Here is a 26139-nt window from a genome sequence, read left to right as displayed (position 1 = left end):
CCTTGTTACAGCTCCTCAATTAGTCTCCGCGGAGGTCGTGTATTCCTCTGCGAGCGACGTGGCACTGATGATGGACTTGGACGTGCATTTCTTTGAGCTGCTGCTTCCGGAACAGTTCCGCGAGATCCTATCGCTTGACTTGGAACATCTACCGGTGTCTTGTCACTAGTGCTTTCACTTGGAGACTGAAGATTTGGACTTGTTTCTCTTGGAGTCCATTCCCTTGGAGTTGATCTTTGACACGGCGTTAGTGTCAAATCACTCTCTGTAGCTGGTAGCAAATTGCTTTGAGTAGCTTGTCGCGATGACATCACCTCTCCTCTCCGTAAGTGATCTACATGTCGTTTCCATACTCTTCCATCCGTAAGCGTCACAATGTACGACTTTAATAGGCGCTGACCGCTCTGCAATGGTACCAGGCCACCATGTTTGCTCCTTTCTACAATCTTTCACCAGCACTGTCTCACCAGGAAAGAATTCTCTGTATTTGCTGTGCATGTCATAATGGTCTTTCTGCATTGCTTGTTTACTGATGACTCGTTCTTGCAGATTTGGACGAACTAGCGATAGTCGTGTTCGGATTTCTCGTCCAATAAACAGCTTCGCTGGACTGCATCCTGTTGTTGCGTGTTTGGTAGATCTGTATGTCATTAAGAAGTTGTCCAATCTTTGTTGTATATTCCCTGTAGCTGCGCTGATACCTTTCTTGAATGATTGTACCATTCGTTCAGCTGCTCCGTTGCTAGAGGGTTGATATGGTGATACTCTTATACTTTTTACTCCTTGTTTCTTCAGGAAGTTTTGATATTCTTCGCTCCTGAATTGCGGACCGTTGTCGCTTACGATTTGAAGTGGTAACCCATATCTCGTGAATAATTCTCGTAGCACGTTAACTGTCGCTTGTGCTGTCGTACTCTTCATTAGTGTAACTTTTTGAGTATGCATCTGTAATGACTAGGAAATTTTGTCCATCTTTCTCAGCGAAATCTATATGGACTCGTTGCCATGGTGCTCCAGGCCACATCCAGGGCATCAAAGGTGCTGTTGCTGGCTTGTTTTTCACTTGTTGACAACTGGAACACAGTTTGACAGTCTCTTCAATTTCGTTGTCCATGTTTGGCCACCAAACCCAACTGCGTGCAATCTCCTTCATTCGAACCATACCTGGGTGCGCTGTGTGTAACTCTTGCAGTATATCTTGTTGATACTTTGCTGGAATCATCACTCTTAGGCCCCATAATATGCAGTCTTGTTCTACTGAGAGCTCGTATTTGCGATTGAAATAGGGTTTCAAACGTAAATCGTCTACTTCCTGTGGCCATCCAGTTCTAGTAAACTCTAGTACTCTTGACAGTACTGGATCACGTAGTGTCGCGTTCTGTATCTCCTTACTCGTTATTGGTAAATTCTCCAACATCTTGTCTTCTACTCTGAAGATTGCGTCTTCTTCTTTCTGTATCACTGGTAATGGTAGACGTGACAAGGCGTCTGCTAGCGTGTTCTGCTTTGTTGGGATGTACTTGATGTCATATGTGAATGCTGAAAGCGTAATAGCCCATCGTTGCAGACGTTGTGCAGCTAATGTTGGTATACCGGTCTTTGGTCCTAGTATTTGTTCCAAAGGCTTGTGGTCAGTCAGAATTGTGAACTTTCTTCCGTAAAGGTACATTCTGAACTTCTTGAGTCCAAACATAATTGCCAAGGCTTCTTTGTCGAGTTGAGCGTAACCCTTCTCATGCTTGTCCAGACTTCGTGATGCATATGCGATAGGTCGTCGTGATCCGTCTTCGTAAACATGCATGATCACCGCTCCAACACCGTATGGTGAAGCGTCCGCTGCCAACTCTAACGGCAATCGTGGGTCGTAGTGTGTCAGTATCTTTTCAGATGTCAATATGTTCTTGACTGTCTCAAAAGCTGTCGTGCAAGCGTCTGTCCAGTTCCATGGTTTATCACATAACAGTTCATTCAGTGGATGTATCACCGTAGACAGATGAGGTACGAATTGAGCTTGAAAATTCACCATGCCTAGAAATGATCGCACTTCCGTAACATTATGCGGTTGTGGTGCGTCCTTGATAGCTTTGATCTTGTGATCCGTAGGCTGAATTCCTTGAGCTGAGATTCTTCTACCCATGTACTCCACTTGCTGTTCCATGAACTTGCATTTCTCTGGTTTTACTCGTAATCCATACTTCTGCAGTCGTTGAAGTACTTTCTCCAGATTGTGAAGATGTTCTTCGTCATTTCTTCCGCTTACTAAAATGTCGTCCATAATGGCACATGTGTAATCCAATCCTGCCAAAGCTTGATCCATAAATCGTTGCCAAATGGCTGGACTCGAGGAAATTCCAAAGGGTAAACGTGTATAGCGGAATAACCCCTTCCATGTGGATATTATCACCAATTCTTGAGATTTGTCATCTAACAACATCTGTTGATAAGCGCATTTCAAGTCAATTTTGGTAAATTTCTCACCTCCCGCCATCTTGCTGAATACTTCCTCTGGCGTCGGCATTGGAAATTCGTCTGTATGTATCGCTTGGTTGACGCTAACTTTATAATCTCCACATAATCTCACCGTTCCGTCTTGCTTTGGTATGCAAACCAGGGGTGTCGCCCATTCACTAAAATCTACAGGAACGATAATACCTTCATCTTGCATTCTCTGTAATTCTCTATCTACCGCTGGACGTAGGGCGTACGGTACAGGTCGTGCTTTGTGAAATACTGGAACTGCGTTTTCCTTCACATGAAGTGTTGCTTTCATACCCTTCACTGTACCCAATCCTGGTTGAAAAACCTCACTATACTTCTGCTTCAATTCAGGCACCGTGCATGAACTCTTGACACTGTATTGACCTTGTTGTGGAAACAAATTATGCCAGTCTAAGATCATCTCCGCTAGCCAATCTCTACCAAATAATGGTGGTGCATAGCTGTCTGCATCTACAACAACTAATCGAAGTAATCCTGCGTGTTGATCTTGGTACTTTACATCAACATTGATCTCACCTGCCAAGTTCAAAGGTGTACCGGCATAAGCATGCAGTGGACGAGACACTGGTTTCAATGGAAAATTACTGAAATGCTTCAGGTAATCCTTGATATTGACCATCGACGGTCCTGCTCCCGTGTCCAACTCCATCTGTAATTTCACTCCTTCAATTTCCACTGGTAGGAATACTGGTTTTGACGATGTGTAATTTACACTGTCTTGCGCGTTGTCTTGTTTGTCGTCAACATGCGTGTCGTCTCGTTTGTCGTCACTATCGTCTGTAGTCGTAATGGTGAAAGTAGCGTCACGAAAATCTTCAAATTGTTCATCGTCTTCTGTTACGTAGCGTACTGTGTTTTGTTTTGCATGATAGCTTGACGCTGAGTGAACATTACCACATTCTGATTTCAAATGTCCTACTCGATTACATTTGTAACATGTAAAGTTCTTGTACTTGCATTCATTTGGGGAATGATTAGTTAAGCCACACCTGTAACACTTGCGTTTCCCATTGTCGTTAGGTCTGCCGTCTGTGTTGGTTGACTTCCGTTGACCAAATTTGGGTCTAAATCTCCCCCGTCCACTTCCAGAACTTCTGTTGTTACCTCGTCCATGTCCTATTTTGTTTACCGTTGATGGCGTTTTACCGCTGATATCCTTAACATTCTTCGTTGCCTCTTCTTCAGCTATTGCCATGTCTACCGCTTGAGCAAAATTATAATCCTTTGCTTGGGGACCCAACAATTTCTCTATCGTATCTTCAGATCTTAAACCACAAATGAACTGATCTCGTAAATTCTGCTCCAACTGATCTCCTTGAAATTCACATGAAGCAATTAATTTCTTCAAATTGGTAGCATAATCACTGATAGATTGACCAGGTTGTTGTTTACACGATCTGTATCTAAATCTTTCTGCTACTACTGAACGTTGTGGTCTATAATGCTTCTTTAACAGGTCTGCTAATTCCTTGTAGGTCTTACCGTGAGGCGGATCTGGGTAGCTGACGTCCCGTAAGGTTTTGTAGACATTATTTCCAACGCTACTCAGGAGTATTGCTCTCCTTTTTGGCATCTTATCATCCGTGTCAGCAATATCCATAGCGATAAAATATTGCGATAATCTATCCAAATAACACTCAATGTCGCCATCGTGATCATTAAATTTCTCAAAAATTGGCCTTCGTGACATCGCGATTGTCGAGTAGATCGTCGATAGGTAAGCTTATCTCTTCGGTGCAAAATTCTGCAGTTACGTCGTATGTCGTCTGCTCGCGAGTCAAAAGTTCGCGATCGTAAATCACTGTTTTAAAGTCCCAAAATGTCCGTCGTACGTTAGCCAAGTTATCCGTAGGTGCTATAACAGTTCTGTCACCTGAAACTTTGCTGTAGGTTCCATAAAAATGATTCTCGTCGCCAATATTATGTATTTAAGGTGGGACTTACCAGAGTCCAGTGATTATCAAAAGGTCGAAGGCAACGTCCTGGGCGATATCAGGTCCGTATTATGATAAGTAGGGATGGGCGTATTCCCAATATACTACACTCATCTTTTGATTTGCTGTTCTAAATAAAAAATACGGCGCGCGTCGCGACACTAAATTTAAAGACGCGCGATACAATTTAAACGCGAAAAATTGCGCAAAACGCGAGATTACATGACATCCCAGCCCCTTAAACGTGACGGAATGTCACAAATAATTAATCAACAAAAATGAATTAGAAAAAGGATTGTCTTGGCTAACACTGTCTTATAACTACGATTAATAGACCAAATCATTGTTTACATTATGATAAACAATTTTTGTTTTTGTTTTGTTTTTCAACATAAATAATTAGGATCAGCAAATTACAATGAATGAAATCAATGGATTTACAATAATTTCTTGGACAGCGCATGGCGTACATCCAATTTTAGACTCAAACTTCTTGGACAGCGTACAAGCATACATCCAAATACATCCAGTTAGATCTTAAATCATCAAGTTATTCAACATAAATAATGGTCAGAATCAGATGAATCAAATCAATGGCTTTAACACCAACTTCTTGGACAGCGCATGGCGTACATCCAATTTTAAACATAAACTTCTTGGACAGCGTACAAGCATACATCCAACTTAGAAACAAACTTTTTGGACAGCGTACAAGCATACATCCAACTTAGAAACAAACTTTTTGGACAGCGTACAAGCATACATCCAACTTAGAAACAAACTTTTTGGACAGCGTACAAGCATACATCCAAATTAGAAACAAACTTTTTGGACAGCGTACAAGCATGTACATCCAAGTTCAGATTCTGTTTAGTACTTCATGGAGATTCAAGGTCTGACCTTTCTGAATTCTTCATGAGAAGAATGAGTTTCGTCACAGGCCGCTTAACCTTTGATCCATCAGCGTACTTGATTCCGACGATTCTCACGAGGTTATCTTCCCCTGGGTAGACTTCGACAATTTCGGCCATCTTCCAGGAACCGCGCTTTGTGTCTTCACCAACCACAAGTACAATGTCTCTCTCACATAGGTTTTCGCTTGTTCGTTGCCACTTCTGACGCGGTGACAGCTTGTGGATACACTCCATCCAACGCTTCCAAAACCATCCACCATGGCGTTGCAAATCTGTCTGCGCTTTCGTAGATCTCCGTTGTACTCTTCACATGGAATAGCGGGGCATGGTAAATCGCCTCTTCCGATCAAGAAATGATTTGCCGTCAACGGCGGATGATCTAGAGGTGACGACGACTTGGCAGTCAAAGGTCGTGTGTTAATGAGTCCAGATATCTGACAGAACACAGTCTCCCACTCGACGAACGTTAGTCTATCAGACTTTACTAGATGCCTCATTCCCTTCTTGACTTCCTGCACCATCCTTTCCACAGCACCCTGAAAATGAGGTCTACCAGGAGTCCAGTGATTATCAAAAGGTCGAAGGCAACGTCCTGGGCGATATCAGGTCCGTATTATGATAAGTAGGGATGGGCGTATTCCCAATATACTACACTCATCTTTTGATTTGCTGTTCTAAATAAAAAATACGGCGCGCGTCGCGACACTAAATTTAAAGACGCGCGATACAATTTAAACGCGAAAAATTGCGCAAAACGCGAGAAAACGCTTCCAAAAACCATCCACCATGGCGTTGCAAATCTGTCTGCGCTTTCGTAGATCTCCGTTGTACTCTTCACATGGAATAGCGGGGCATGGTAAATCGCCTCTTCCGATCAAGAAATGATTTGCCGTCAACGGCGGATGATCTAGAGGTGACGACGACTTGGCAGTCAAAGGTCGTGTGTTAATGAGTCCAGATATCTGACAGAACACAGTCTCCCACTCGACGAACGTTAGTCTATCAGACTTTACTAGATGCCTCATTCCCTTCTTGACTTCCTGCACCATCCTTTCCACAGCACCCTGAAAATGAGGTCCACCAGGAGGCCCGAACTTCCACTCTAGGTTGTAGCGTTGGCAGTGAGATCTTAGTTCATTATGGTCAAGTCGCAAGTTCAACTCATTGATAGTGTTGTTAGCTCCTCTGAAGCAGGTTCCATTGTCACTAACTATCAAGGAGGGAGCTCCTCTGATGCTAACAAATCGTTCCAACGCCTGAAGAAATGCTTGTGTAGACAAATCTTGGACACATGTTAAGTGAACTGCCCTAGTTACTGCACACGTGAAAACAGCACAGTAGCCTTTGGTAGTCGTGTTTCTGTTGAGTTTCACGGTTATAGGTCCAAGATAATCCACCAGCGTTGTCTTGAAAGGTGGAGTACATGGCGCCACACGAAACTCTGGTAAATCTGCCATCCTCTGTTTGGTCGGGGTGCCTCTGTGTTTCCTGCATGTAATGCAATCGTGCACAACTTGTCTTGAGATATTGATGTCACCTATGATCCAGTAAGCCTTCCTAACTTCGGCTGCTGTCCTCAGGTGACCTCCATGGAGGGCATGGCTGTGTCTTTCACGTACGATCAACATGCTCAGGTGACTCTTCTTCGGAAGGAGGTATGGGTGTCTAACATCATGGGATACTGGTGCGCGACCAACTCGTCCGCCTACGCGGTACACTAGTTCCTCTTCATCGAAGAAAGGATCAAGCTTCATTATGTTAGGATCTTGGAAATTCAATTCTCTTTGTGCTTGCCGGATCCAATACAACTCTGCTTCCTTGACTAGCTGAGTGGAAGGCCACTGTGATATCTGGGACGTGAGTTCCTTTAGCCACTTATGCTTGGGCAGTTTCTTCAACGATAACACTCTAGCCGTCACCATCTTCAACTTAGTCCAACTGGAGAACTTTGTAGCATCCAATATTGGTGATGACTCTGATACTTTGTTAACTTTGACAGCCAAAGTCTTGGCATTCCGCACATGGAACTTCTTCTGTTCTTCATCTTCTGGTTGAACAGGGATATTTGTAGGTGTCTTTGGCCAAGATGCAGGTGGTAGTTTCAAGTATTCAGGTCCTTCCAGTACTTGTTTCATAGCAGTTGCTGTTCCTCCTCTGGAGACTAGGTCAATCGCATTCTGATCAGTCGGAACATAAGCTACATCGGTGACTGGGTCGAACTCTGATGTGATTTCACCTACGCGATAGGCAACATATGAGCGGAAAGACTTAGATTGACCTCTCAGCCAACTGATGGCAGTCATACTGTCAGTCCATATCTTTGAGTACGAGATATTGAACCGCAGGGCATTTTTTACTGTGATCATCAAGCGGGACAGTAGAAGGATCGCCTGTAGTTCCTTCCTGGGCATACTGGACTGCTTCAGAGGGGTGAGTCTAGCACGTGCGCATACGAAGGAAAAATCAGCCTCACTGTTCTCGGAATCTGACCATCTCAACCATACTCCCATGCCCATGGCATCTTCGGAAGCATCACTAAGACCATGAAGTGAGATTTCTGGCAGGGGTCGCTGTCCTCTGTACCGCTCTGGAATCAGGCATCTTGGGATCTCTATGGTGGCTATCTCCTCCAAATCTCGGTTAATGTCATTTAAGATGGCATAGAGTTCACCCTTTGGGTTGAGAGGGGTATCCCAGTCCATGTTGAGTTGCCAAAGTTTCTGAAGTAGGATCTTTGGTCGGATGAGAACTCCAGACAGTATGCCGAAAACATCAAAGTACGAAGCTGTTTGTGATAGGATACTGCGTTTAGTTGGGACATCATTCTTAGGCTCCACTTCTTTAACCTTGAAGGTGTCCTTCTGGAGGTCCCACTTTGTCCCCAAAACAGTTGCTTGTTTGCTGTCTTCCGTCTTGTCACACACTTCTTTAGCATTTGATTGCCATTTTCGGATGGTAAAGTTCCCTTTGCTAGAGTCCTAGTTAGAGTGGTCTTCAGGCCCAGTGCCTCTTCCTCGTCAATGACAGACTCATTTAGGTCATCCATATAAAATTGTTTAGTGATGACTCTCTTCAGCTGGTCATTGTCAGGAGCATTCTCAGCTACTACATGCCTCAGGGTAACAATAGCAGCAGTCGGGGATGGCTTATCTCCAAATGTCACGGTTGTCAGTTCATAGACTTGAATGGGGTGACTTGGATTTTCACGAAACACATATCGATGAAACCGGGCATCCTCTGACTTGATCTTGATAGCCTGAAACATCTTGCTGGTATCCGCAATTACACCAACTTCATTCTCTCTGAATCGCAATGCTACTTCAAACAGGTCGGAGTTGATGTTGTCTCCCTTCACAAGGTAGTCATTGAGCGAATGACCTTGATATCTAGCTTTAGCATCATACACCACTCTCACAGGCGTTGTCTTGGAATCTTTGACAACAGCAAAGTGTGGAAGGAACCACATCTTCTTCCCACTTTCCCGGTCTTGTCTTAGTTCCTCTTCTGTTACGCGACGAGCTACACCTCTATCTACTTGATCTCTCATCTGTTTACAGTAGACTTCCCACTCGTTAGGCCGCCTAGAGAATTGGTTTTCCAAACTCTTCAGACGCTTGACAGCATACGTATAGTTATCAGGGAGATCGGTTGGTGGTTTCTTCCACGGTAGTTGTATTTCATAGGAGCTATCTGCTCGTTGTGTCACGCTTTGTTGCATCGCCTCTGTTGCTTCTGTTGTGACGATAATTCAGTCAATAATTGATTATTGATCATAGGGCAGAAAGCCATGAATAACCATTCATCAAGTGAACGTTTTGATATCCAATTCTGTGCATCAATTGCACTGAGTGAACCAATGATTTGTTTCTCCGTTAATAAATTCGTCACTCCTTGCTAGCCCTGCGACTGATGCACACCTACTCAACTTTGGTTCACGATGAATAGTTAGACTGGTAAACATGATGACGATTCTAATGTCATCATGTCTTGCACGTGATTCATATTAAATTATACTACTTATGTGATGTAACTCTGGTAAGGTTTTATATTAATTCATACACCTTGTATTTTGATCAGTTTAACGTAAATTCCTAATAAATTCTATGATACGTAATTTCTGTTTCATCTTGTTCATTTAGAGATTGTCATTCCCGTTTCCGTTCATTCCCTCATCCCTTGGGACTCCAAATCTAGTACCTCGCACTTCCTTACCATGACTAATTCCCCAATTTAAAAGTCATAATACATGGTGGAAGAATCCTTTCGGTCAATCATTTTTATGTTATTTGGAGTCCCGTTTGCATTTTGTTCATTTCTCGCATACATTCACACACATTATACACACAAGGGTATTTTGAGTTACATGACAGCATTTTTCGTCACAAGAATGGACAGCTTGGCTGGCAAGGAGGCCGTGTATTGCACGTAAAACATGTAAATCTTGTTGTTTTGTGTTATTTATCGTTTATGGCAAACTAGAATTTATATTTATTTTATTATGTATTGGCGAGCTAGCAAAAATATTGTACATGCATTGTGATCAAGCAGACATTTAGGCCTTTTCAATTTCAGAAGCGTATATAGTGTTTGGGGCAATGCCCTATAAGTTCTTTGTCTGGTAAAGTATAAAGATTCGTTCTTTGTCAGTTTCTGTCAGCTTGATCTCATTATGCATAATCTCAGCCACTTCATGTGAAATTATTGATGATGTTCTGTTTGGACTCAATCCTATTGATTGACACACCTTGATTTACCTTTGTTATATTGTTATCATTGATTTGAGATACATGCAGTAATTCTTTCAAATTGAATAGGGCGCGTGGTACTTGAACAATTTCTAAGCGCCTGACTGATTGTCTATTCAATGAAACATTGGTTCATCGTCCTATGGACTTAGAATATTTAGATACTGGTGCGTCAATAAATTTGATTGATTATGATTGGCTTATTGCAAATTTGCCTATGGGTTCTTACAAAATGGAACAATCGCGTATAAGTCTAGCTCGAGCAGCAAACGGTAGTGATATGCATATTGCTGGTTTTGTAACCCTTCCATTGTCAATAGATGGTAGTATTTTTGTCACACCTTTGAATGTTGCTCATAACCTTTCTGAGACTGTTATTTTGGGATCCATAAGGAAACACGGCGCTGTGATTTGTGTTTGGGGCAATGCCCTATAAGTTCTTTGTCTGGTAAAGTATAAAGATTCGTTCTTTGTCAGTTTCTGTCAGCTTGATCTCATTATGCATAATCTCAGCCACTTCATGTGAAATTATTGATGATGTTCTGTTTGGACTCAATCCTATTGATTGACACACCTTGATTTACCTTTGTTATATTGTTATCATTGATTTGAGATACATGCAGTAATTCTTTCAAATTGAATAGGGCGCGTGGTACTTGAACAATTTCTAAGCGCCTGACTGATTGTCTATTCAATGAAACATTGGTTCATCGTCCTATGGACTTAGAATATTTTTGCAGTCATTTATTTTTGTAATCCTTCACTGTTTGGACTTTGACAATTTTTCGTAGTGAAATATTTGTTTCATTCTTTACCGTCTGGACTTAGAAAATTTTTGATTTTAATTTTCAAATCGTTACGCGGCTGGACTTAGTTTATTTTCATTGATCATATCCAAACTGTCATCACTATTTACTGCGTATGTTGCGAGTAATATATTATAAACAATGTTATATCGTATGTGATCCGATGATCACCGTGTATTATTTTAGCATGTTCTCTGGTTATATGATATGATGATCGTGTGTATTTGTTAACATGAGTGATAATGATGTAAAAGAGGATCGAGTCTCAAAGTGATCATAGTAATTCAGATAGTGACAGTGAGACCGATAGTATTGTCGAGTATTCAGACATGTCTTTCAAATATGACATGCGTGGTTTTGGTCTCAAATATTCAGGGGGTCCAAAGGATGATCTTGATACTTTTATTCGCAAATTCAATAATTATGCGCAGTTGAGAGATTATACCGATGCAAAATCCCTCTTGGCTTTAAATGCAGTCATTGATGGTCACGCTAGCGTTTATTTGGAAAGAATTGAGGAGGCTGACAAAAACACTGTTGATAAAATACACAAGTTACTCAAAGATCACTTTGAAGGTCAATCTTGGTTATGGGGCATTGAGTCGCAATTGTTAACCCGTCGTCAACAGGTGTCTGAATCTATTGATGACTATGCCTCCGATATTATGTTGTGGGGTAGGCAGGCAAAGAAGACAGACGCTGAGCTTATGTCAATTTTTATTCGAAATTTATTGCCAAAGGTGCGGGCTTTTGTATTCTCGAAACAGCCCGATTCGTTTACGACTGCCCTTGAAGCAGCGAGACTGGCCATTTCAGTAGAGCGCACGGCAAATGAGCCTTTTATTTCACATCATGACAAAGCTAAACAGTCGCCTGTCTCCTCTGATCCTACAACTTCGGCCTTAGACAAAATTACTGGTTTGGTGGCAAATATTTCTTCAAGATTGGAAAATGTAGAGAAAAATGTAAATACCACTCCAAATCCCAGTAGAAATTATAGACCTACTAGGTCAATTGTATGTTTTCGTTGTGGCTATACAGGTCACAAATGGAGGAATTGTTATGCACGAAAAGGCATAGACGGTAAACCGTTAAACTAACATCCCCATTTGCCAAGTTTGAAGGGAAATATGTTGGGAAACATGCAAGTGGGGAAGATAGAAATTCTTCTCAACATGAACGTAAATCAAGAGTAAAACAAAGATGTGAAAATGCACGCTCAGTCCGCCCACCTTCACAAAGTCCAGAACGATCGCGTAGACAATCAAAATCTTCCAGGCATGACCGCAAGATCGATATTAAATTATCTGAGTGGAATACCATCTCAGCGTCTATTCAAAACAGATCAGTTCAATGTCTGGTAGATACTGGTGCGTCAATAAATTTGATTGATTATGATTGGCTTATTGCAAATTTGCCTATGGGTTCTTACAAAATGGAACAATCGCGTATAAGTCTAGCTCGAGCAGCAAACGGTAGTGATATGCATATTGCTGGTTTTGTAACCCTTCCATTGTCAATAGATGGTGGTATTTTTGTCACACCTTTGAATGTTGCTCATAACCTTTCTGAGACTGTTATTTTGGGATCCATAAGGAAACACGGCGCTGTGATTAATTGTGCGACAGACACGCTTACTCTAAACAAAAAGAGCCAAATTCGTGTTCTTGAAAAACAAGAAATCCCTCCGCACACTCAATCAATTGTTCGCGCCAAACTTTCCAATAAATTGCCAGTAAATTCTATAGGCCTTTGTCAAGGTGGAAGACGCATTACAGCGCTTGGTGTTTTAGTTGCAAACACTACATCAAGTGTTATCGACAATTGTGCGCATTTACTAGTTATGAATGCTACTGATGATCCAATTACTTTGTATCCCCGCACCAAGTTGGGTACATTTTCTCGTGTTCTTCCAAAACTTGTAACTCCATTTTCATCAGTAACATGTGAAAAGGTCAATAGTGTAAATATGTCTTCTAAAGAAAGTAGCAAAATTGATCAAATAAAAAATAATATGGAGTCTAAAGATACTATTATTCCACAAGTGCAAGAAGTTATGTCTAAAGTGAAACTACATGAAAATCATTTGTCAAAAAATGAAATGTCTGAAATTACAGGGTTGATATCAGATTATGTTGACATTTTCCAAGTAGATGGTGGGCCACTTGGCAATTATTCAGGAATTAAACATGAAATTCATACCGATAGTCGCCCAGTTCGTTCCCGGCCGTATAGACATGCACCTCATGTTCAAGCAGAAGTTCGAAGGCAAGTTGATGTAATGTTAGACCAGGGAGTTATTCGTGAATCAACTAGCCCTTGGAGTTTTCCGTGTGCATGATACCTAAACCAGGGACAAATACTTGGCGTTTTTTGTATCGATTTTAGGAAATTAAATAGTTTAGAGCCGCGTCAGAATTGGCCGATTGCTCATATACATGACGCTCTAGACAGTTTGGGGTCTAACGAACCAAAATACTTTACAACTTTGGACTTAGCCTCTGGCTACTGGCAAATAGGCCTTGAGGAGCAATCTAAGCCTAAAACCGCATTTATCACCCAAGACGGTCTGTATGAATTCAATGTTATGCCATTTGGCCTCCATAATGCGCCGGCAACCTTCCAGCGAGCGATGCAAGAAGTATTGCGAGGGCTAAATTGGAAATTTGTATTCTGTTACTAGACGATGTGATTATCTTTAGTAGAAGTTTTGAAGAACATTTGGATCATTTAAAACAAGTATTTGATAGACTAAGAGAAGCAGGATTAAAGTTACAACCCAAGAAATGCACTTTTGGACAAACTGAAGTCAAGTATTTAGGGCACATCGTTAGCAAAGATGGCATAGCTACAGATCCCGCCAAGCTGCAAATTGTTAAGGATTATCCTACTCCAACCAAAGTTTCTGAAGTTCGTTCTTTTTAGGTTTTGTGGGGTATTATCGCAGATATATCAAAGATTTCTGTAAAATTGCTGACCCACTCACAAATTTAACCAGAAAGAATATTCCTTTTCGTTGGGATGCAAAATGCATTGAAGCATTTGAAACTTTGAAGCAGAAACTGCTGGAGCCTCCAATTCTGGCCTATCCAAGATTTGATGGTACTGAGTTCATTCTTCAAACTGATGCCTGTTATACAGGGCTAGGTTATATATTGGCTCAGAAACAAGACGACAAAGAAAGAGTTATTTCATACGGTGGTCGAGCATTACATGATTCAGAGCGCAATTATACCACCACTGAGTTAGAGGCTTTAGCAGTAGTCGAAGGCGTGAAGAAATATGCGCCATATCTTCAGCATACTGTCAATTTCGTCGTGGTCACGGACCATTGTGCCCTAAAATGGCTATTTTCGAATAAACCATCCGGGGGACGCTTAGCTCGATGGGCCCTTAAACTTCAGTCTTACAATTTTGAAGTTGTGCATATTCGCGGACGTAACAATACCAATGCAGACGCTCTTAGTAGACTTAATTATGCAAATTCTCATAGTCATTCCCCTGAATCCTTACAGACAGAGTGGGAAAAGTCTGATTTTGATGATATGGCAGATGACGTTTTGCAAGTACCGCAAAACCCTCAAGTTCATCCTCAAGTTGATGCCATAAGAAATTTGCGCTTCAATCACGGTAAACGGATGAAGATTGACGATGAAACAGCAGCACAAAAGGCCCCCTCCATTCCCAGTGATATAGATTTGGGGAAGTTCAAAGGGGCATTGTTGACGGATGGGTTTGCTAGTTCAATGTTGGCTTATTTAGATCATGATGAGTTGCCTAAAGATGCATTAAAGGCTAGAGATATTGTTCTACAGTCAGAACAATATTTTGCTCTGGGTGGTTTGTTTTATCATATATGGCACACCCCGGCAAGACGACATTTACCAGAAAGAAATGTCGTACGTCTTTATGTTCCCATGATATTTATTGATACAATTTTGAATAATTGTCACGACCATGTACTAGCCGCTCATTTTGGTTTCCAACGAACTTATGATCGGATCCGTCAGCGAAATTTCTGGAAGGGCATGTACCGAGATATAGACAATTGGGTTAGGTCATGTATTTCTTGTTCACAAAGGAAAACTCATAGACACAAAGTTTTGGCACCCTTGGTCACATGAAAGAACGGAAGAGCGGCGTGTAGAGAGAGAAGGTAGATGTGCTAGGACCATTGCCAATTACTGTATCGGGAAACCGTTATGTTTTATGTTTCACAGACCATTGCACAAGATGGCCTATCTTAGTTCCATTAAAAGAAACCGATGCATCTACAGTGGCTAGAGTTTTCTTTGACTATGTAATTTGTGAACATGGCTGCCCAAATTCCTTATTAAGTGACAGAGGGACAAACTTTCTCAGCAAGGTGGTACTTGAAGTATGTCGCATTATGCGTACCCAGAAACTAAATACTAGTTCATATCACCCACAATGCAATGCAATTCAAGAAAGGTACAATGCAGTGATATTGGATACTATTTCACATTATGTAAATCAATTTCATAATGACTGGGATAGATACTTATCAGCGATACAATTTGCATATCGTACCACTCCTGCAACAAATTCTGTTGGTTTTAGTCCCTTCTTCCTATTGTATGGCAGGGAAGCAAGATTTCCCATTGACGTTACTTTGCTGAAAGAATGTCAATATCCTGACAAGACATTAAGAGATCATATACATGTTCTCATTAGCCAATTAGAGGTATTCAGAGCAGTTTCCAAATCTCATGCCGAAGAGCATCAAGCCAATATGAAAGATCGGTATGATGAACGTTCACATGAAGTTGAATATCAGATAGGGGATACTGTTTGGATATATATCCCAAAAAAAAAAAAGGTCTCTCCCGCAAATTGATGAAGTTTTGGTCTGGTCCTTACTTGTTGGTTGAGAAAACGGGTCCCGTTAATTTTCGAGTCAGAAACTTGGAAAACAACAAGTTAATCAGTACGCCGATTCACGTGAATCGAATGAAATATGCGTACGATAGGTATGTTAGGCCAAGCAACCAAGATCTTCCCTTAGACCAAAATCAAAGAGATGAAGTACCAGGTCTAATACCGGATGACTGTCCTGAGGATTCATTTGAACCTCTCTTAGCAACTCAGGAAGCACACAAGACAGTCATTCCCATTATTCCAGGTCTTCCCGCGGTTCAGGAACCTGCTCTAGAATACGAAGTTGAACAAATTGTGAGAGGACGTTACCGAAACAAACGTCTTGAATATCTGATCAAATGGAAAAATTTTCCTCACTCCAGAAATACTTGGGAACCTGAGTGTAATTTAAATGCTGCTGCATTAAACTTTCTCAAGGAAAATCCTGTCAAAATTACAGGTAAAATGTAAACTGGAGTCAGAGACAAATAATTACGAGTCATTCTTGTTACTTGATGCTAAATGTGAAGAAGTGTAAAAGAAAGTAGTGTTGGTTAAAATTTGAAGTGTAAAATGTAAATTGACTTTACATAAAAATTTATGTTTATCATGTCTGTTGACATTATTATTGACATTGAGAAATATAGTCATAAAATGTATAAAACTGTATCATGTTTAAACAAAATATGAGAATGTATATCTTTAAATGGCCAACATGAATGAAATCTCGTAACTTATAAAAAAAAATGACCTAGATTGCCGATTGTGACAAAATATTGTATATTTGATTAATTTATCACATGTTTTAACATGTTTAATGTGATGATGAATTGTGGTCTATGGTGACAAAATAATGACTATTGTCTTGCATGACAATATTAAATTTGTTTTTCAAAGACACAAAATAATTGTGAATAATGTAATGATGCCAGGAGTTCATTTGTGTTTGTGCAATGTCAAATCCATCCTAGGTAGGATTGTGATCTCGATATTGTAACTAGCGAACAATTGGTCGAGTTAACTTGAGTCGACGCAAGTTGTCTTTTATACCAAATGTTTGTTGGTTTACACTATCAGATTCACCATTGCATGATCCGAATAACTTTGGTTACTGAAAAGTTAACTCAAATAATTTTGAGTTGTTGAGGGTAACATAGGCCCATGTGTTAATGAAATGGTTATCATTTCTATTGAATGTATATAGAGGGCCTATGCCTAGATTTATAAGTAAAATGCAATTTGAAATGAAGTTGTATGAGTATTTTGATGAAATGTATTTGAAATGTGTGTTCGTCAAATTATATAAATAGACGAAAATATGTGTTAATTTTGATATACTGAGTCATTATCTATTAAAAGTAGCATGTGATACAAAATTGTTGAACAATGTGAAAAGTCGGACTATGAAGTTATTTGGTGTTTAATATTCTGTGTGAATGAATAGATGTTATTATATGGTATAGATGTGGTTAAATAATCTGTGTGATACGTGTTAAATTTCCATAATGTATTATTACACTTAGGCGCACTTGAATATACCTAAGGGGTTAAGCGTATGTTGTGTACTTTGTGTTATTTTTTGCTAGTTTGCCATAAACATAATTGTCCTAAGTGTTTGTGTTGTCACTCAAGTCTCTCTATGTTTCGTGTACATTGTTAAATTTAAAAAAAGCAATGAAAAAAGAAAAATTATCTTGATTGTACAATGATTGAAAACAATGTATCTGAGAGAAATGTGTTTAAAAGATAATTTGGTATGAAATTGGGAATGTACAATATTTATAGGCCAAGCAAATTGTACACGTTCATCTGCATGTAATCAGTTGTAAAAAAAAATGTATGTGCTAACCATTTATTTTTTTTCTTCGCGATAGCTTGGACAAAATCGCAATTAGGCCATTTTAACACCGACATTTGGTGCGTGCACGTGTTGAGTTTCAAGCTTGGACATCGCGCGGTCCCTGATGAAACTTTAACGCTTTTATAAAATTATTCGGTTGGACGCAAAAATACGAAGTTATTGAGTCTACATAAATCTTCTAGCGCGGAGATCTACTTCAAGTTCAACTTAAAAACAAAATCATTGTCTTCAAGTTCTACGTGGCTTCAGATGTATTTTATTGTATCATTTATATTTGTCGTATGTATCTGGTTAAAAGAATATGACTTATATGACTTCCATCTTGATATTATGTGTCAATGATGCATGGTCTATAAATAGGTCGGATTCAGTTTTGTTTAAAAAAAATGGCATTTTATTAGCAATTATTGTATGTTCTTAAATTGCCAGGAGTCAATTATTTAAGGGGAGCGTATGTTGTGACGATAATTCAGTCAATAATTGATTATTGATCATAGGGCAGAAAGCCATGAATAACCATTCATCAAGTGAACGTTTTGATATCCAATTCTGTGCATCAATTGCACTGAGTGAACCAATGATTTGTTTCTCCGTTAATAAATTCGTCACTCCTTGCTAGCCCTGCGACTGATGCACACCTACTCAACTTTGGTTCACGATGAATAGTTAGACTGGTAACATGATGACGATTCTAATGTCATCATGTCTTGCACGTGATTCATATTAAATTATACTACTTATGTGATGTAACTCTGGTAAGGTTTTATATTAATTCATACACCTTGTATTTTGATCAGTTTAACGTAAATTCTAATAAATTCTATGATACGTAATTTCTGTTTCATCTTGTTCATTTAGAGATTGTCATTCCCGTTTCCGTTCATTCCCTCATCCCTTGGGACTCCAAATCTGGTACCTCGCTCTTCCTTCCCATGACTAATTCCCCAATTTAAAAGTCATAATACTTCTTTATTCAGCGAATCTGTCATGCAGCTACATTTCTTTGGTTCCATTCCAACCTTCTCGAGACCAATGAAGTCTTCTATTGGACCAATCGCTGTGACATTGACATAGTTTGATAGAGACGACGGACTGTTGGTGCGTCCACCTTGTACGAACCAACCCAACGGGCATCTGACGGCGATAGGCTCATCAAATCTTTCTCCCAGAATGTATTCGTCCCATACCATCAGGTGAGTATTGTCCACGCCCAGTAGAACATCAATAGTCTCTGAGGGAGCAATCTCGATGTCAACGTCTCTGAGATGACTATACTGCTGAAGTTGATCTGGGTGCACAATCGGTATGTCCCCACAGGGCGTGTCAATTTCAGTGAGTGTCAGTGGGTAGGACCAGTTACGTCCAATGTCTTCAATATGGCAGTCCAAGAGCCTTAACTTTCTGTTGACTGTTGTGCCTCCAACCAGGGTCAAATTGTGATCTTGGTATATGTCTTGAGCTGTCTGGGGAAAAATGCCTTTCCTCACAAGTGTTGCCTGGCTACCATCATCTAACAATAGGCGCACTTTGTATCGCTGATTTCCACATCTTAAGTAGCCCATGGCAGTGGGTAACACAGCTTGTAACTTGTCATCATCAACAGTATGTGTTGTCACATGGACACTGGCGTTCCGTTGTCCGGTGTTTCTTTGTCGTTCTTGATCACCATATACGACTGGGCAGATTGAAGAGAAGTGTCTATTAGAACCACATGTTGGAATGCGGCATGGCGCCGCAAACTGGCAGGAGTTGGTATCATGAGGGGCTTTCCCTGCTGAGCAATTATCGTGTCCACAGCGGAAGCAAATTCCACTCTCTTTCATGATCTTGTACTTTTCTTGAAGTGGTAGGGCTCTGAATTTATTACACATCTTCAGATAATGTGTCTTGGCATCAGGATGTAGTGCACACTGACGATTATTGGCTCGCGGACTCCTGTTGTTATTGTTGTTGTTGTTGTTGTTGTAGACAGTAGCAGCGTTTGTAGATCTGGAGACTTTGCGGAAGTCGTACTTGGCTGGTGGTGGTGGAGCTGGGGCATCTGCAACCGTCGACTTGACTTTCTCGAGCAGCATGAGATGAGCGTGCAGCCACTTGACAAGACCGGTGAGGGAATCTGTGTCACCTGAGTCTCTAATGCTCTTGTAATATGCTATTCGGTGGTCTTCCGGCAGCTTGTGTTTTATTTGACTCAACATTATTTTACTGTTTAATTCTCCACTCAATCCAATCGCCTCTGCATGTGTCTCAAAGTTTTGAAGTGTCTGGACAAATTGACTCATTGCAGGAAGGTCAGCTTTGCCTCTTCTCTCATACGCCTTCAAATTTTCCAACTCTGTTAATAAGCTGTCGACTAGTTTATCTTGGTCACCATAACACTCATCAAGTTCCTGCCAAGCACGCTCCAAATTGATGCATCCCTTGATCTTGTTTTTCTCAGTTGTATTGACCATGGACTGTCTAAGCTGGTAGAAGCAATGTAACTCTGACATACCTGTTGTGCAGTGTGTAAACATTTCTTTAAATCTTCTGTATTCTTTGAGATCACCGTTGAAGGTAGGAAACTGCATTCTGGTCATCCTTGGAGTTGATGATGAATAAGCATGAGGTGTAGGAGCTGTAGATTGAGATGTTGCGGGTAGGCCTACATCAGATGGGCGTGGTTGCGACTCTGCTTGCTGATTGACCACTGGTAAGATTGCGGGTGACTGTGTCTGCGCGACATATTTTTTTGCATGTAACATCGCTTGGACGTATTCCATTTCGCAATCGGACATCCAACTCTCCTCCTCTTCAAACTCATGCTGATCTTCTACAACCTCCATTAATTCTCCATGTTTTTCTTCAACCTTCATAAACTGGTGTTCAGCTCGTCTCATGTATTCCTTTCAGCGTCATCTCCTTTCATTAAGCTTGCTAAGGTACCTAGTGTTCTTGTGAGCTGACCCTTTGTGTTCCGTCTTGATAACTTCAACTTGTTGATGTTACTGCTACTGGCACTGTCGCTAGGACTGGCAGTGTCAGGCATTTTGAATCAGTAGTTGCTGAAGTTGTTATTTGTTTCCACAAAGTTGTTTTAAGATGTGATGAGATGATAGCGGCGGCAAAACTTGAATAACTGACTCACGTTGATTAATGTGTGTTTATTACTCCACGTTATGATTTATTAAAACAACTGTGATTAATTCTGAAACAATAATATAAAAAGAAACCTTCATTTAAATATGCACAAGAAAAAGACTTAATAATTATAGGCCTACAATGCTTTAAACTTCTTGCACGAACTGAATGAAATAATAAATAATCTTCCTAAGATATTCATAAAATAACTATTAATTGACTAAAAGATAAATTGGAATTGCTACAATGAATTTAAGCTTGCAATGCAAAACCAATGCTAAAACATGCTAAATATAAAATACGATTCACGTCAGGAGATGATCTAAAAATACGGATTTCAATGATTTTAACTATAGTACACAATTAGGAAAAGAATCTACAAAGTCTATATAAATATGGTAATCATTAAATATAAGTTTCAACATACCTTGTTTCTAGGAAATATATGTAAAAAAGGCAATTTGAACAGGCCTACCGCTAAAACTTTGCGTTGACTGATGTCTCATCTTTTGATTTGCTGTTCTAAATAAAAAATACGGCGCGCGTCGCGACACTAAATTTAAAGACGCGCGATACAATTTAAACGCGAAAAATTGCGCAAAACGCGAGATTACATGACAAAAGTTGTTTGCTCTGGGTGGGATTCGAACCCGAGATCCCACGCATGACAAGCACACTCAGTCGGCGACACCTTGCCACAGGTCTTGGGCTTCGCTGGCCGCGAAACCATGCCTATACGTATATATATCACTAAAGCTGAATTTATACTCACGATCGCCGAGCGATTGCGATTAAACGCTTTTAAAAAGCGATGGGCAATCACCGAATTTTGCGATGCATCGCTCGTCGCTTTTGCATTTATACTTATCATGGCGACAGCGATTGCAGATGATAATTAAAATATTCTAAATGCCACAAAATACATTTTTAAAACAGTTGCTGTCAATAATTATTACTTTGAATTAATTCATCGCCAAAAGTTAATAATCGAGAAAGGTAAATTAATTAGCAAAATAATAAATCCAGTTGGTTGTATATGATTGGTTGACGCATTCACGTGTCAAGCGATATCGCTGGGAAGTTGAGATTTCAACTTGCAAAAGCGACGTCATTTTTGCCTCGGCTATTTGAATCGATCGATTGGCTCGACGCTCTGGCCCAATGCAAGTAACACTGAGCATCCGTGAGAATCGCTTTTCTGCAAAAGCGATCGAGTATAGGCCTAAATTCAACTTTAGGGCGATTGCGTCATCATACCACGTGGGATGCACGCACGAACAGCGCATATATCAAGAAGTATTTTGTAGTACACGGGTACGGTTATGCACAAATCAATTGTAGTCCCGGCCCCCCGGGGGCCGGGGATAGCGGGGACCTACCCGGGGATGTAATTTGGAAACTGTTACAAACATGTTACAGTCCCGGCTTAGTCCCTGCAGGGCGGGGCACTATTTCTGTGTACATCCTGGGGTACATCCCCGGCCAAGTCCCCGCCCCTAGCCCCAGGCACCATATTCGAAGTCCCCGCGAGTGTTTCCCCCGCATACGACCCGGCACAGTTGTGAGTACTCTTCTATTACGTCGCGGGTACACTCCCGGGGTAGATCCCGGCCTGTTTGAGAGGCATTACATCCCTGTACATATTCCCCCACTATGAGCTGTTACATCCCCGGCCAAGTCCCGGCCAGAGAGTTGATATTCTTGAGAGGGCACTCTATTCACGTGGTTTCTTTTCCAACGCTAAAAGATCACGAATTTTGGTGGTTTGCAAATGAAAAGTGTCCGCACTATCGATTGATTACGTAACTGTTATGAATAATTTATTAGGTTTTTCAATGCAATCGCCTCGACCCATTAAAGGTCCGTAACCCGATCGACAGCATCATCCCCCGATTTTTTTTTTCATTGTTGATGAGGTTTTGGTATCACATAATAGATACTATTTTTCTCATTACTATCCTGAAATTTGACGCTCCAAGTCGATGTATTTCCGTAGAAATCATGAATCACAGCGGTTTTTACAGGTTACCAGTTTGTAAACAATAAAAATTTCTTCGGATCATGGGAAGAGAAATAAAAAACCCTTTAAAGGGAGTGCTCAGGCACGATTGGAAAACATGGTTGTGCAATGCAGGTCGGTTGTAAATTCATGTTTGTAGGTAGGAGCTAGGAGGCAGTTGGTCAGTCTGGGATTTATGCACCCTTGTGGCTGCTATGATGGATATGCAGGCATCGCATTTATTTGAGCTGGAATGGGTATACTAGTAGATTGAATGAACAGTTGGAGACATTGTTTTTTATCTATAGCGATATTATGTTTATTGACGCAGTAAAATGTTTAATATATAAGGTAACAATAGAGTAAAGCAAGAGGCAATGTATGAGACAATAGTGAAGTAGAATACAGTTATAATATTAATATGTATGAATTACCTAGAAGAATGGACAGGGTAAATATTCTTTAAACTGAAACTAATATTAAATGCGAATGCAGGTGACAGAGTAATATTCAAGGCAATTTTATCCTGTTATAAGCGTGTACTATAAGTCTATTCATAACATTGTTTTACTGGTGAACTGTTCAAGAAGAAGTTTGAAATTAAATATATTTGATGACTGATCATTTTTTTTCTAGTGATACTGCATTTTGATGTGAACATATGCAGTGTTTTATTGTAGTTGTTCATGTGCTCACATGTTTAAATGAGAATATGATTTTTGTTTAAATAGCATTACTAAGGTGATGCATGCCTCCGCACTAAGCTACTTTGAATATACTGAAACAATATGATATTATTAATAATATCATGCATAGGTATAGTTTCGCAGACCTTCAACTGTTACCCTCCCTTTCATGTTGAAACGCAGTGGCTATTATTTTTTAGATAAAGAAAGTTTGAGGAAAGGAGTCTTGAGGCAGCTGTCATTCTTTTTAGATGATAAAAATATAAATTTGGGCCGAGTTGTGGGTTAAATTTAGATGGAGTGACGTAAAATGTGAGTGACCTCTGCATTGGGTAAAAGTTGAAGGTATAGAACTGGGCCTGTTTGGGTTAATTATTACCCTCCACAACATGCTCATTTATTAGGGCAATGTTCTTCAACCCCAACATGTTTGTATGTTCATTGGATGACCTTTGAAAATTGGGATACGAAACTCATACTTGGCAATTTGAGGTTGAACTGGACAGTGGACACTATATTGTTTAACTGAGATTATTGAAGTATGCCTTTGGGATGAGGCCATTGTGGTATAGTGAGTGCTGGGAAGTTCATTAGTGGCCACTGTTCTGCTATAAAAAGTGAAGGTCTCCAGTGGGTGATGCTTGTAATTTTATGGACCAGTAATTGAGCTAAATAGCCAAAATTGTCTTGGGGCTTTTCTCTCTGATACACAAGACAATAAATTTGGTCCTGGTTAGTCGGCTTGTTCTGTGTATAATTCCCAGGTTAAGTGTATTACCAATTATAGTTAAAACACAAGTATTGACAGATTTGGCAAATTTTGCATAAATGGGACCTTGGCAGTGGGGTTAATTTCAACAAGAGAGGGATACATGTAGTAAGTTGAAGGTCTATGGAACTATACTAATGATAAAACTTGATAAATTTGTGTCTGCGGGATATTCCAATCTGTTGGTGTTGAAGATGATGCTGTGGATATAAATTTGTATCTGCGGAATATTCCAATTTCTGGAGACATTTGGTAAACTTGGTATACCATGCAGGCTGACCTAGCTTGCTGAATGTCCATAAAACAAAATCTGTTCATGGCCAATAGGTAACTTGCTAACTTCAACTTCAACTGACACACCACTATCAATCTGTCAACATGGTCAACGCTCATAATTATAGAAACTGATTATCATTCCCAGGTAACAAAACCCTCCACTAATGGCAACAGAACATAGTTTTATAAATAATTTCATGGGAAATGAGGCTAATATTTCATCCCCACCTCTGTTTAAAATCTCACTGCTGCATATATTTATGAACTATGTCATGAGGAGTGAGGTTAATTTTGGAGCAGGCATTAGTCTGCACTTAGTGCATTTCTATTACTGAGATACCATGCATTATTCCACAAAATATTTTTAGTGATTACAAAGCAAAAGCATTTGCAAAAGAAGCTCGACTTAAAGCTACTTAGGTTCAGAGGTCGATTTTTTTGATTTTTATTCCAAGGTCTAACCTGAATGTATATATTCACTCAGGTGTACCTGAGCGAAAAAAGCGAACTACGCTAAGTGTAGTCTCGCGGCCAGACTGTATGTGGCTATCACGAGGATCGACGAGTGTCAGACCGACGCAAACTGGCTGTGTAGGAGACTACGCTAAGTGCTGAGGAGACGGTCCGCCGTATATAATTAAAACAATTCCTTGATTATTTCAGTTGGTGAAATAGCTCAATTGGCTAGCGCGCCGTTCTTTTACCCGAGAGGTACCCGGTTCAAAACCCGGCACCGGAAGGTTTTTTTCCTCTCCATTTTTAACCCAAACATTTTTATATTCATTTGAAATGTACATATTGCATGGGGAAATATATTTTGTTTCCTTTTTTCTGAAACGGTACGAAAAAACAAAAAAAAAAAAAAAACAAATATTTTCCGTTCAATACGGGCCGGGCATTGCAGCATGTCAGCATTCGTCATACGAACGGGAATTGTTGTTGTTGCATGCCTACCCAGAATGCAATTCACGTATACAAGGTATTGGATTGCAAATTTGGCTATTTATTCACATTTACGCTGAAAATGCTCTCGTTTTTTCACAAAGCAGCATAAAGGGGGAGATATTTGATATTATTACGTAATTTTAAAGACAATCCATATCCAAAACCAATAGGGTTACCCCCCTTTAATACATATTATCTGTATTATCAAAGTACTTGGAACAGCAATCCGGTGAGTTCACTGAACTACGCCCTAATACTGATGGAGTTTTAATGGCGTTAATCCTCTCCATACACAGATGAACAAATACAATAGATGAAGGTCAACACGTATGACCTCCTATGTGACATGTTATATGTGTGATGTACAAAAACCTGAATATCATAAAGATGAGTATTCGTTTGTGCATATGAACTGCACATTTACGTTGCTAAATATTACTCATCATATATAATGACAAATATTGGTATTATGACAATACGGTATATACATTGTATATAAAACGACTATCATGGCGTCAGGTCAATGTTCATCATATCCCGTAGCCTATGTTTCTTAAAATTCATTCATATTTGAGACAAATTGCTGTGCCCATTTTATAGGTGCACAGGTAGATCCGTGTTTTTTTAATTTTCATTTCCTTTTAATGAAAGAATTAAGGTTTTCCACTGCACGGGGGCCACAAGGGTGATACTAATTTTAATGCTAT

General features: G+C 40.1%; 2 protein-coding genes across 2 annotated transcripts; both read right to left on the bottom strand.

The window, feature by feature from the left end:
- Positions 1–6078: 6078 nt before the first annotated feature.
- On the bottom strand, positions 6079–9065 carry LOC140141599 (uncharacterized). Its single transcript, XM_072163514.1, has 2 exons — positions 8222–9065; positions 6079–8132 (listed from the first exon to the last, which is right to left on the bottom strand). Exons 1-2 carry the CDS (start codon positions 9063–9065, stop codon positions 6079–6081), a joined length of 2898 nt encoding a protein of 965 aa, XP_072019615.1.
- Positions 9066–18593: 9528 nt separating this feature from the next.
- LOC140141588 (uncharacterized) lies at positions 18594–20516 on the bottom strand. Its single transcript, XM_072163503.1, has one exon. It carries the CDS (start codon positions 20514–20516, stop codon positions 18594–18596), a length of 1923 nt encoding a protein of 640 aa, XP_072019604.1.
- Between the last annotated feature and the right edge of the window lie 5623 nt (positions 20517–26139).

This window comes from Amphiura filiformis, chromosome 2 (assembly GCF_039555335.1).
Source record: "Amphiura filiformis chromosome 2, Afil_fr2py, whole genome shotgun sequence".
In the NCBI taxonomy this organism is placed as follows: Eukaryota; Metazoa; Echinodermata; class Ophiuroidea; order Amphilepidida; family Amphiuridae; genus Amphiura; species Amphiura filiformis.
The sequence above is the reverse complement of the archived record's forward strand: the minus strand, read 5'-3'. Positions and strand labels throughout refer to the sequence as shown.